Source organism: Amblyomma maculatum, chromosome 1, assembly GCF_055883805.1.
Source record: "Amblyomma maculatum isolate TAMU_Amacu chromosome 1, ASM5588380v1, whole genome shotgun sequence".
In the NCBI taxonomy this organism is placed as follows: domain Eukaryota; kingdom Metazoa; phylum Arthropoda; class Arachnida; order Ixodida; family Ixodidae; genus Amblyomma; species Amblyomma maculatum.
In genome coordinates, this window is record NC_139344.1 from 489,864,828 (window position 1) to 489,878,283 (window position 13,456).

The 13,456-nt window shown below is 43.5% G+C and overlaps 1 protein-coding gene across 1 annotated transcript; it reads right to left on the minus strand.

Annotated features, from left to right (window-relative positions):
• Positions 1 to 4,387: 4,387 nt before the first annotated feature.
• LOC146210167 (uncharacterized) lies at positions 4,388 to 6,496 on the minus strand. The gene has a single exon (XM_084608357.1). The coding sequence runs from the start codon at positions 5,794 to 5,796 to the stop codon at positions 4,489 to 4,491; it is 1,308 nt and encodes a 435-aa protein (XP_084464483.1). The 5' UTR covers positions 5,797 to 6,496; the 3' UTR covers positions 4,388 to 4,488.
• Positions 6,497 to 13,456: the final 6,960 nt, after the last annotated feature.

Below are 13,456 nucleotides of genomic sequence, written 5' to 3' on the forward strand. Positions count from 1 at the left end.
GCGGTAAAGAAGAAATTGGGCATAGGCAAAAGCCAGATATATGCGATAAGGGACAAGGCGGGCAACGTCATCACTAATATGGACAAGATAGTCAAAGTAGCCGAGGAGTTCTATACAGATCTCAACAGTAGCCAAAGTAGTCAGGACCGTAATGAGATTGGCGGTAGGGAAAAACAGTCAGACGTTCCACCAGTGACGAAGGACGAGGTCAAGAAAGCACTAGAAACTATGAAAAGGGGGAAATCAGCTGGAGAGGATCAGATAGATAACTACAGGTTTGCTGAAGGATGGAGGGGATATTGTGCTAGGGAAACTGGCCACCCTGTAGACGCAGTGCCTGGTGTCATGTAAAGTAGTGCTTCCTCGAATGCAACTTTTTCGGCGCAATATGCGTTGTTTGCCAATTCGACCCTAAACCGGCCTACTGATAAAATTCGGCCGGTTTGGTTCAAAGCTACAAATGCGGCACCTGCAGCTGTGGAAGTATATGAAGTGTCCGTGTAGACATGCAGCGTCGGCAAGGACGCCACAATTGCCGCTGCCTGTATGTCTAAACGAACATGCTCGAAAGAACAGACATCCGCCGGATGCTAGAGCGTTTCGTCAAAAGGTTGCACCATTTCTGTAGCAAGAAAAGAATTTAGTCCGAATGTTGTGTCTAATCTCAGAACGAATAAATTGAACTCCGCATTCAGCCTGCCGAGGTCAAACTGAAGCGGAGGTGCATGCATTAAAATTTGAAGCGCCCTCGTGCTCGTCATGGAGTTGGCGCCCGCCATTAGCGGGGCCCGCTGCATGGATAACGATCTTACACGAAGTCCTGAGTGGGGACACTCAGTCCACCACACAGGGGACGCATACGTAAGAGTGGGCAGAACGACTTGGTGGTATAGAGCTCTGAGCTGATCCGAAGCCGGCATGCCACCCATGTGGACAAGCGCTCCGAGACGCGCAGCAAGCACTTCAGCGCGTTCAAAGCTTTAGGTAGTCGCCATGGGCTATGAAGGACAAGGTGCGGTCTATGAAGACTCCGAGCACCCGGGTGGCTGGTCTGAATTTAAGACCCACACCATCCAGGCGAACGGTTGGAGGTGTGCACCCCATGCCCGCCCTGGCAGGGGAGACGAACGCACACAGTCTTCTCCGCACTGATGATGACCCTTGCCGATCTCACCCACGTCGCTGCTCGGTAAAGTGCTTCCTCTGCCAAAGTCTGCAGAGCCTTCCTGCCACTGCCAGGCACAAGGACGACAACGTCGTCCGCATAGGCCTGCAGCGACACGCCCTCTTGCATGGGCTGCTCGAGCAATCCACGCACCACTACGGTCCAGAGGAGAGGCGACAGCGGAAAACCCTGCGGGCTGCCTAAGGTGGGCCGTGCAATCGCGTCTCCCGCTCGAGAGCGGAACACCACCTCTCGGTCTGATAGAAACGACCTGAGCAGCGCGCAGAGGTTTCTCGGGCATCCCCATTGTCCGAGCGAAGCAAGAACTAGGGGATTTCAACCGCTGTCGAACGCTCCACTTAAGTCGATAGATATTAGTAGTGCGTGTAGTCCTTCTGCCCTTAATTCTCTAATTTTAGTAATTAATGCGTGGAGAGCGTGAATTGCTCCGCGCTGTTTGATAAATCCGAATTGGTTTGTATGCAAGAAACCCTTACTCGCCATGAAATGGTACAACCGGCCATACAAGAGACGCTCCAACACTCTGCCCAGTGTCGAATTCATAACATTGGGTCGATACGAAGATGTCGCCTCTGGTGGTCTACCTGGCTTAGGGAGAAAAATGATTCTACCTTTCCTCCAATGGAGGGGGAAATATCCCAAACGCAAGGCGGAAGAAAATATAAATAAGAGGATGTCTGGTATTAGCTTCCACAACTCCCGGACAATTCTCGGAGTAATTCCGTCGAGTCCCGATGCTGTTCCCTCCTTCACCTTGGAAACGGCCAAATCAACCTCGCCATAGGTGAAAGAATCTGTTGCAAAAGCTCGTTGCTCTTTATACAATTGCGTATCCATGCTATAGTCGTCGGATGCAACTTGTGTGTCCAATAGTAATTGAGCTGTTTCTAGTGTAGAGATAGTCATTGATCCGTCCTAATGGGAGGGAGGACTACGGGAGCCTGTAATTTAGAAAATGCAACTTTAAACGCATGTCTGAAAATATTGGACTTTACAGAATCTTAAACGATAATTTTCATTTCGGAGTTTCGAGCTCGTGCAACGCTATTTCGGTAAACTCGTAATGAATCGTAATATTCTTTACCGAATTGCTGACGTAAGATGTAATCCTTCGTCCTTTGATATCTCCTTCTCATCGCTCTGATTTTTGATTTCTCTGTTGCCAATTCTTCTGTCCACCAATCGCACGGGGACTTCGGTTTTGAATTTTGAGTAATTGTCCGGGAGGAGAAGTTCTTTCGCCTTAATTGGTCGAATATGCCGTAAAATTTGATTATTATCAATTCCAGTGTCTCCGACGAACCCAAATGTGCACCAACCACTGCTTTGAAAAAGTTTAATTTTGGTATTGCTGTGAGAATTCTTTTGATGCCTAGGTTCGTTAGTCGTTTTTGTTTACTGATATGCTCACTTCCAATTTTAAGAACAATGTATTTGTGTTCTGAGAATGTGTGTGTGTCTGTGACGTGCCATGTTGTGTCCATTGATGTGATTGAAGGTGATGCTAGTGTAACGTCAATTCAGCTGTCTGTGTATGGTGTTGTGTATGTAAGAGGGGATGCAGGATCGTTCAGTACGATAAGCCCGGAAGCCATTGCGAATTGGAGTTCTCCGCCACGCGCATCGCTTTGTTCCGGGCCCCATACTACATGTTTTGCGATAAAATCACCGGCAAGTACGACCTGCATTCCCTCTGTGAGTGTAAGTACCGCCCCAATCCAGTCTCACTCCTGGCAATGTTGGAAATTAAATTAAAAAATAAAGCAGAATGAGAAATAGCCTGCACTAGCTGAGCTATATCAGGCTTAAACCAATCAAAAATAAATAAACGGCCCATTCGGCCAAAGATTTAATTTGGTGGGAAAAGCCAATTGAAAAAATAAAAAGTGGGCACGGTAACGCATCTTTGTCCGAAGGGCTCAACGAGCACAGAGGGTGGGCTAGCCTCGCAGAGCTGTTATTGTTCATAAAGGTGAAAAGCAGTAGAAGTGCCCAAGTGGTGGCCTTTATATACACATCCTAAAGGATGTGATAGGAATAAATCACACAGACACAAGCAGAAAAATAAATGAATGAATAATAAATAGTGGAAAATATAAAAACAAATAAATAAAAATTAAAATTATAAAACAAATATACAGAAATAATAAATGAAATAAAAAATAAAAGTACACAAAATTGAGAAAAAGAAAGAGAAAAAATAAGTATTATACATGAAAGAAAATTGAATAGAATAAAGGATAAAAAAAACCGACACAGGGTGTTTCTTTATTTGTCATGAAATGGTCATTAATATAGATGTAGAAGAGAAAACTGTACAAAGAGATATGTGTCATGAGACAATAACTAAGAGAAGTAGTGCATGCAATGGCAGTTACAAATATACAATCAAGAAGTTTTAGTGTGTATATGCAAATTATATACATTATATACATTCTAGTTATGTGCAGAGAATTAAAGATCTGATATGTACCGAAAAGGAAAGAAAAGAGAAGAAAGTAGAAAAGATAAATGAATCATAAACTGTTTATAAGAAAGGGACGTTTGCATTTATTGTAATTTAAACTACATTTTCCGTTCTGGAAAGGGCTGACATGATTGTCCGCCTCAATTGGCCTGAGTGGCCCATCCCAGAAAAGGGAAAATGCAGATTAGTCAGGTCCTGTGTGTCCGTCTGTAATCTGGCAAATTTTCACTGATGAGTGCAACCACTCTTAAGGGGAGGCACTGCTCTTTAAACTAACTTTGTTAGTTTTTGTCGCACATAGATGAAAAATGTGTGCCTGATGTATTTTTGTATGCTGAACACAAATATGCAATCTGTTTTTATCTATCTTGTGTCAATTTTGAAATATTCGTTAATTAATGACTAATCATTGTGCCCAAGTTTTTAATAAGTTCCTGATCAAAAAATGATTCAAATTTGATATCTTTATGTTCTGCAAGAGCCAGAGTGTGCAACCATACCATTCTTATAATTTTGGCCTCCCTGGCATAGAAGTTATATACTTGCCAAATACATCCATCAAAAATTGGGAAAATTTCAACAAATAACTTACTAATTTAATTAAATTTCAAAGAAGAATTGTTATGCTTTTTAGACCTTATTGCAGAGAACAATTCATAAGCTTCAAAATACAACAAGAATTGTTCCAATCTGACCACCACATCTGGAGATATCTTGGACAACAGTATGTGGAGTGGTTAAAAAATCCATTTTGAGAAAACAAGAAAAGAAGTTTGAAAACAAGGCCGGAGTTTATTTGCTGCAAATCAAGGCTTGTACTTCATTGCAAACTGTGTCAGAAGCCTCCAGGAACATAATCACTATCAACAGTTTTCCCTTGCTTCCTTTTCATGGCACTCCGGAAGTTTTCAGCACCTGCATGCTTCCTGTCCGATGCAGCCAGCCGGCGCTGGTCCTTCTCGGCACATCTTTGTACCAATATGCTGCTTCGATTCACATGCAATTCTTTAAGGATAGCCTCAGTGGCATGCTCTTTCCCAGCATTGAATCTGGCGACAGCTTCCCCTACTGCACTCTCAACGGTGTAGAGAGAGGCATGCTTGGTTTTGGGTACGAGTGACCATATCACAGAGTGTAGGCACTCATTTGCATTTTGCGTTTTGCCTCTCTGGCAACGCTCAAGTAGTTTCTTGTCGGAGAGGCGTATGTATATAGGTAGCAATGCCTCAGCGACATAGTCTGGGAGGTTGTATCGATGCCTTGGTGCTGGCTCCTCCTTCGCCACAGCCTTGTTGTGGATGCACCAGCTGTCTTCCCCTTTTGGACAGAGCGAATGATTCGACCTTGCATCTGTCGAGGTCACATGATGATACGTTGCAAGAACAGCATTCTTCATGTCATCAATGTTGCCCAGGTTCGCCTTCAGAGCCCGCCCATAGTAGGTGGATAATTTTGCAATAAGATCCCCTGTGAGCTTGCCCTTTCCACCGAGACTTTTCTGGCTATTTCTCTTATGCTTTTGCAGGAGATTTCTCAGAGCAGCTCCCATGCGTTTGTGAATATGGTTAATGCAGTCTTCTTTTTCGATTTCCACAAAACCATATACCTTTTCTTCGTGCAGGCTGTTAAAAGCTCGGCTATCGCCGTCGCACAACATCGTTGTATAGCGCAGGCCATGCTTTTGCAGTGATCGCCCAAACAGTATTCGTGCAGCCTCCACTTCCATTTGCCCAGGCTTGCTCAAACTATTTTTTTGGCACTGGTGGTCAGCTCGCCACTGCTCATAGTGAGGGTCATCTTCTTTCGGGCCCAGCTGGCATCCCAAACAAAAGTTTGAAAGCACCACAAAATCGAGCACATAGCCGGTAAACAGCTCAATTACTGTGCCTACGCAGATGTGCGAGGAGTGGCCCCTTGTCAGCCACGTTCCATCATATGAAACCGCAATATTGCCGGGGTTTTCGAAGTTTAACTCGCTGTACACCGATTTCACGGCATCGGCGCACTCGCTCATCACATGCGCGGCAGGGTTAAGTTTTTTCTTCACGTACTTCTGGAAGGTTTTCGGGTGCAAACCACGTCGTGAGACGTTCAGTGAAGAAAAAATGTCATTTAAAACTGTCTGCCCGTTCCCTGTGCTCATCACTGCACGAGTAGCGAGCACATTCACTTCGAAAGGGTTGCAGGCCTCATTCCCACCTGCTCTCGGCGAGCTCCATTGCGCATCAAGTTCACCGCAATAATCACAGGTTAAAACAAGCCTGACAGCTATTCCGTACTCCCGGCCCGTCTTCGAAAGCGTCACAGGGCTACCGCACTGCTTACACTGCGCATGCTGTAGGAGTTCGTTCACGGCTGCGAGGCTTAGAACGGTGAACGGCGGATAAAAAAAAACCGACACAAGGTGTTTCTTTATTTGTCATGAAATGGTCATTAATACAGATGTAGAAGAGAAAACTGTACAAAGAGATATGTGTCATGAGACAATAACTAAGAGAAGTAGTGCATGCAATGGCAGTTACAAATATACAATCAAGAAGTTTTAGTGTGTATATACAAATTATATACATTATATACATTCTAGTTATGTGCAGAGAATTAAAGATCTGATATGTACCGAAAAGGAAAGAAAAGAGAAGAAAGTAGAAAAGATAAATGAATCATAAACTGTTTATAAGAAAGGGACGTTTGCATTTATTGTAATTTAAACTACATTTTCCGTTCTGGAAAGGGCTGACGTGATTGTCCGCCTCAATTGGCCTGAGTGGCCCATCCCAGAAAAGGGAAAATGCAGATTAGTCAGGTCCTGTGTGTCCGTCTGTAATCTGGCAAATTTTCACTGATGAGTGCACAACCACTCTTAACAAAAGGGCACAGCATTTTTCGTTATCTAGCCAATCTCTCCAATGTAATGTCGTTTGGTCGTCAGCAAGGTTGCGAGGTAGACGTGATGTTACGTCAGATGTAATGGGACAGTTATTGGTGTAATGATGGACGTTACCATCAGGGTGACCGCACGGACATTGAGGCGATGTTGTTATACCAAAACGATTGAAATAAGCCGGAAAGCGGCTGTGTCCTGTCAAAAGTGTAACGAGTGGTTTCCCCCCAGGAAATGTTTTTGGAATGTTAAAAACTTTCGAAATTCAATCATAAATTACAGTGCCCTGATTGTTCTTCCGCCACCAGGTCTGCCATTGCGCTTTGACGGAATGTTTGAAGGCGTTGCGTACAGAAATTTTGGATGTTGAAGAATGTCTAATTCTTGTGTATTTATACGCCTGAGAAGCAATGGTATCTGCTATTTCATTTCCTAAAATGCCCCTGTGGGCAGGAACATGAAATAGCTTTACGGGACGGTCAGAGGCGACAGTTCTTAAAAGAGTTTTGATAGTATAGATTTCTGGGTTCGATATGAGATAGTTCGAAAGGGCATTCAGTACCGAGAGAGAATCTGTATAAATATATACAGGTGATATTCCTCTCTGATCTTTTAAATACCGTAATGCCTCCTCGAGCGCCATTTTTTTTTTTTGCGCAATACGCGCTATTAGCCAATTCGACCCGAAACCGGCCTACTGCTAATATTCGGCCGGTTTGTGTAAGAGCAACGAATGCAGCACCTGCAGCCGTGGAGGTATATGCCATCCGTGAAGACATGAAGCGCCGCCGCAGCCATGTCCAAACGAACGTGCTCAAATGAAGTGACCTCCGACGGATGCTGAAGAGCCTCATCAAAAGGCGATGCCATTTCAGAAGCGAGGAACGTTTTTTGTCCAAATGGGGTATCTGATCTTAATACGAATAGTCTAAACTTTGCGTTTAACCTGTCTAGGTCAAACTGCAGAGGAGGAGCATGCATTAAAATTTGGAGCGCCCTCGTGCTCGTTACGGAGTAGGCTCCCGTCAACGCCATTAACGGGGCCCGCTGCACAGTTATTAACCTAGCACGAAGTCCTAAGTGGGGACACTCAGTCCACCACACAGGGGACGCATAAGTGAGAGTGGGCAGAATGACTTGTTTATATAATGCTCTGAGCTGCTCCGGTGGCAGAGTGCCGCTCATGCGCAAGAGAGTTGCAAGCATCTTGGAATGCTCTTTGAAGTATTCGCCATGGGCTATGAACGACAAGGTGCAATCAATGAAGACGCCGAGCACCCGGATAGCTGGTCTGAACTTAAGACAGACGCCATCCAGTCGAACGGTTGGTGGAGTACGCCCCATGCCTCCCCTAGGAGGTGTGATTAGGACGCACTCCGTCTTCTGTGCACAGATAGTGACTCTTGCCGTCTTCGCCCATGTCGTCACTCGTCCGAGTGCATCCTCCGCCAAAGTCTGTAAAACTCTCCTGCTATCGCTTCGAGCAGCTCGAAGCGATAGGACTTGAGCTCGAAGTGAGTGTAAGTACCGCCCCAATCCAAAGTCTCACTCCTGACACTGTTGGAGAATAAATGCAAAAATAAAGCGGAGTGAGAAAATGCCTGCACCTGCGGGCTTAAGCCACTCAAAATAAAATGAATTGGGCCCAGTCAGCCAAGAATTTTAATTTGGTGGAAAAAAGCCAGTTGAAAAAATAAACAGTGGGCACGGTAACACATCTGTGTTCGAAGGGTTCAGCTGGCACAGAGGGTGGCCAATCCTCGCAGAGCTGGTTTATTAATTTTCGTTGGGATGATAATTCAATAAATGTGCCCAGGGACACATACATGCACATGTCAAAATTATACTTAGAAGGCAACACAGCAATTTAGTTTGATATTCCCTTTGAAGTGACCTGATCTTTTTGTAGAATTCGCTTACTACATTTTTCTATATCTTCAACAGAATTTAGTTCATGATGTTGTTCAAACCATTTATCTTCCTTTAATTCCTTGAGTACTCTTTCTTCTCCCTTCATAGTTAAATGAAATGTTACTGGTTGTTCTACTTTTTCTATTACTATTTGAATGTATCTATGGTCACTATCATTGGCATGTTTTAGAAATCCGAACTTTTAATTGAACTGCGTAATGGTTGATTCACTAGGGTTAAATCTATCCATCCTTTGGCTCTACTTGTTTTAAATGTGGGTGGTGAATGCCTTTCGTTTAAAATTATAAGGTCATTACGTATTACAAATTCACAAGTTTCATTTCCTCTCTGATCATTTACTTTGCTTCCCCATATGACATTTTTTGCATTGAATTCTCCCATTTCTAAGATCTCCTGTTTTGAATGGCGCTATATCTAATTCAATTTTGAGTAAAATTGGTATGATATCTTCATTTGGGGGACAGTATACACTTGCTACAATAATTTTCTTTCTCCCCTTAATTATTCGAGCTATTACTACTTTTTCTTCTACCTTAATTGGGAAAACTTGTATATTATCATGGTGTACAATTGTTGCCTTTGGCTTTTTACTGTTTGCTACTATTTTATGTTTTATCGGAAATGGAATTATTTTGTCGTTCAAAATGTACGGTTTCTGAATTACTGAGATATCGTGAGAATGTTCATTGTTAAAATCTTTCAATGATTGATTCGCTTTAAATCATCGTGCCAAATTGATTTGTATTATTGTTATTGTTTCTTTGTTTCCTTTTTGCGTTAATTGCAATTGCCCTCTTTGATTTTCAAGATCTTGTTCCAGAGTGTTGTCTGCCATGGTGGTTGCAGTGGTTTGTCTTCCTAGTTCAGCCTTGCCAAAATCCTTTCTTTTTCTTCTTCTACCTTCTTCTGATAGCATGGGCATGAATAAGCCAACAACGGGTGATTGCAATCCTCTGCATCATATCCCGCTTGCCGGCAGGCTAAGCAAAAAGACACTGTGTCCTGGTTTTGAACAGTTTATGCACCTAGCTGGTGCCTTGCAGAACCTGTCTGCGTGTTCCAGACATGGGCATTTTGAACATTTTGTGACAAATATGCTGTCACCTTTCCCATCTGATGTTTACATGCGTGCGACCTTCTAGTGCTTCGTATGCACGTTTGTTGACAGCAATTATGGCTGTCCTTCCTCTTCGTCCATCCCTAATTCCTTTCACTTGCATATCTTTTTTTTTGCACTTGATGTTGTTTTGCGCGATGATAGTTTCCACAAGGTCTTCATCGTCAATGTCACCTTCTATTCCCACGATCTTGATTTCCAGTCGTCGTTCCTTGGGTTCTTTCACTTGCAGATCTTTCGTTGCTTCATTTTCTTTCACCATCTTGGCGATTGTCTCAAGAGACTCCTGATGTGATGAAACCACCAGTACTCCTTCCCTGCTTGTCCTCAGGGAGGTTTCCTTGATGGCCAGCTCCACAGGGTTGATGTTGCGTTTTATGTCTTCGAGAATTCTTTCCTTCCTTTTTGTCGTTGAAGTGATGATTAATGTTCTTGTCTGGCTTTGTTTTTGGTTCCCTTTTTGTTGCTTTTCTTCATTTTCCTTCACGATGTCCGCATAGGATGGCCCTCCTTGGGTTCTTGCTCTACACTCTGCCAAATTCGGGTTAAGCCCAAACGAGTTGTTTGCAGTCCGGCTGAGCCTACACTCCTGATGTTGTTAATTAATCTTCCTCACTTCTTCGGGCATAGCCCAAACTATCTTCTTGTCCTTCACCTTTTTAATTTAAGTGCCCACTGCAGCAATTACCTTATTGTGCGCGCATCCCAACACCCTGTGGCGTCTGCTTGGGTGACGAAGGGTTAACTTCAAATGTTGTGAAATCTTCACTTGCTTTGTGCCACACTGTAACAACATGTCCTGGATAGTTTCTTCTTCCTAATTCCAAATGTGAATAAAAAAATTTTTCCGCTAATTTTGACGGATTTTTAGTGGTATCTTATAACACTAGTTCAGGCAACCCTGTGCTCCATTGTTTTTCTTCTATATCTAATATCTCGAAAACCAGTAATGATAGACAAAATCTGATTTCACTTTTGGATAGCCCTTTCTCAGCCTTTTAAAATGATATACTATTATACTTTTCTGTTTCTTCACTATTCACGAAGTTATTCAACTTTATGTCGCGCCAGTTATCCTGCTGAGGAAGGGGCCCCCTACTCCCATGGCAAGATGGTATTTTAGCTTATATCTTCTATTTTAGGCTATCGAAAGGTCTGTGTTTTTGTTATTTGAGACTCCCTATCACTTTCTGATTCGCTGACCAATTTTAGACCGCGGGCGCCCTTATTTTTCTAGCTTCGAGTACCTTTCCACGGCGGCTTGCATGGAGGAAGGAAACAACTTAGGAGAGGCCCTTGCCATTCCCAATGCATTAGAGAAAGTGTGGCGGAAGTGACGTCAAAATTTAGGGTTAGCCAAGTCGGGCCATTAGCAACGGCGACGCGTTGCTATGAAAACTCGGGCCACTAGCAACAGCGTTGCTAAGGGCCCTAGGTACGTGAGCGTCGCGGAGAAAGGGTAAAGGAGGAGGAGAGACGTTGCAGCGTCCGGTCGCGGCGCGGCCGCGCCGGCTTAAAAAAAAAATGACGTCAGGGCCTCTCCTAAGCTTTCCTCCCTCCATTGCGGCTTGAGTTGGATTAGGGTTAGTTTGTTTACAACCTGTTCAGGGTCGTTTTTGGTGATATTTTCCGAATTACTGGGCGGATTTTCACACGGTTTGCTTTTGGATGATCGCCAACACTTTTCGAAAGAGGAATGTGGAAGGAAATTGCCGGACTCACTCGTTTGCAGGTTGAAAATTGCAAAAAACGCCGCAGCTCGGCCGCCAGCAGCCGCACAGCCAGGAGACACCGATGATGATAGTAGACAGATGTAGTTTGAGGTGAAGAGATCGCCTCTCCCGTACCACAGATGTATCGCGGGGAGAAGTGAGTCAATTGAAAATAAAATAAAACGCTATAGAACCAAAAGGATATTTTTGTAAAATAATGAAAGAATATGAAAGGGGGTAAGGGGATAGGGAGGTAAAGTGGGTAGGCTACCATCAGCGATCCCCCGGCCCAAGGAACGGTCGCGGCGCCACCAGCAAATTTTATTGTTTTCCCTTTTTTTTTATTACAAAATTATTCTTCTTCTTTACTGTTCTTCTTCCTTCTGTCTTGGACTGTCCTCTTGTACTTCTTTCTTCTGATTTGGTTTTTGGCTTGCTGTGGTCCTCCTGACGGTTGTTTTTTTTTTTTTTTTTGTGGGTGTGTGTGTGTTGGTCAAGGACTGCACATGTGTGTGGGCTCCATACGGGCTGGCACAGATGTACCCACCATGCTTGGTCTAAGAGGCCCGCATGATTTCCACACTGGAGTTAGTCAGAATTTCCTAGAATGGTTTGTATCATTTCTTTTAATATGGTGGTGGTTCCTGTTTTTTTAATTATTTCTGGTTTTCTTCTGGAGATATCCTTTCCTAACATTTGTGTTAATTTTTTCCTTTGTGTCTTTGTGATCTCGCATATTTTCAGATAATGGTCGAAGTCTTCTCCATCTATTCCACATTTACATTTAATGTTATTTCTGATATTAAATCTGTCTAGATAGAATGGAAAGCGGCCGTGGCCTGTGAGTGCTTGGGATATGTAGTGATCTGTAGTGAAATGTGCTGGAATATGTTTTATATTTTTAATCCAATGATACAGTTGGGAGTTTTTACCTTCATTTTTCCATATATCGTTCCATTTAGCTGTGATTTCTTTTTTCAGTTGAAGTTTGATGAAGTGTTTTGTTATTCGAATTTGCAATATGCTTCCATTTTTTGCGGCAGATTTAGCAAGTTCATCTGCCTTCTCATTTCCAATACATCCCTGATGCCCTCTTGTGAAACGTAGTGTGATTTCGTATTCTTTTGTCTGTTGAAGCTTTTGTATAATCTCATTTATGAAAAAATTATTATTACTGTTTTTCAATCCATTTAATGTACTTAGGCTATCTGTAATTACGAAATGTTTGGTGTCCTTTTCCTGTGTTAAAATGTAGGCTATTGCTTCCTTGATGGCCACTGCTTCTGCTTCAAAATTGCTGCTGTAGTTGGGAAGTTTATATTGTTGTTCAAAGAAAATGGAATTGTTGTTATCGTACATAACGTATGCTGCTCCTGTGTTATTGTCTGTTTTTGAGCCATCAGTATGCTCTTCTGGATTGAATTCCTCATACACATATTTAACCTTTTGTGTTGGATGATAATACCAATTGTCCACTCTGTCTGCTATCTCTCTTCCTGGACTTTCTTGGAGATTGCCTCCAGCGATTCGGGATGCTCTGAGACCACAACGACCCCATCTCGTCCCGTCCTCATGGTGGTATCTTGCAACTGGAGCTCCACTGGGTCAAGTCGTCTTTTCAGTTCCTCCAGAATTGCTTCCTTCCTTTTGTGTTCCGACGTGATGATGATTGCATTGTACTCCTTTTCCAGTGGGAATCTCGTTAATCCATTCATGCGCGTCACTAATTAGATGACGAGGCATTTGGCTAAAAAAACAGTTTCTCCTGCCAGCGCAAAGCTAACAAAAGTGGGTTGTGGCCGCTACAGGGCTTCGCATCACCGAGACCGGAGCAGCGGGGCCGTAGCCCCACTGCGTTTGGCAAGTGAGCAGCTTCGGCTCCATGAGGTGCGTTTAGCTACCTATTGGAGGGAAAAGATATAAATAAATGTTACAACCACAAAGATGGAAAAAGTAGCGGCCGACTAATACACTAAGGAATAAAGAGGAAAAGAACCCAACGCAAGCCGGAACAAGGAAAATAGGAGAAAAAAAAAAGAATTAGAGAGCCCCCCCCCATGCCCTTGCAGTCGCGCGCGCTGCAGATCGTTTTCTTAGTAAACCTTTGAAGGCAGATGAGGCTTCCCAGAAGGACACGGGAGGAAAGCCAGATCAGGTCAAA

What these genes read in the sequence shown, in the direction of transcription:
- LOC146210167 (XM_084608357.1), bottom strand. Translation starts at nt 5,796, where the DNA reads ATGAGCACAGGGAACGGGCAGACAGTTTTAAATGACATTTTTTCTTCA.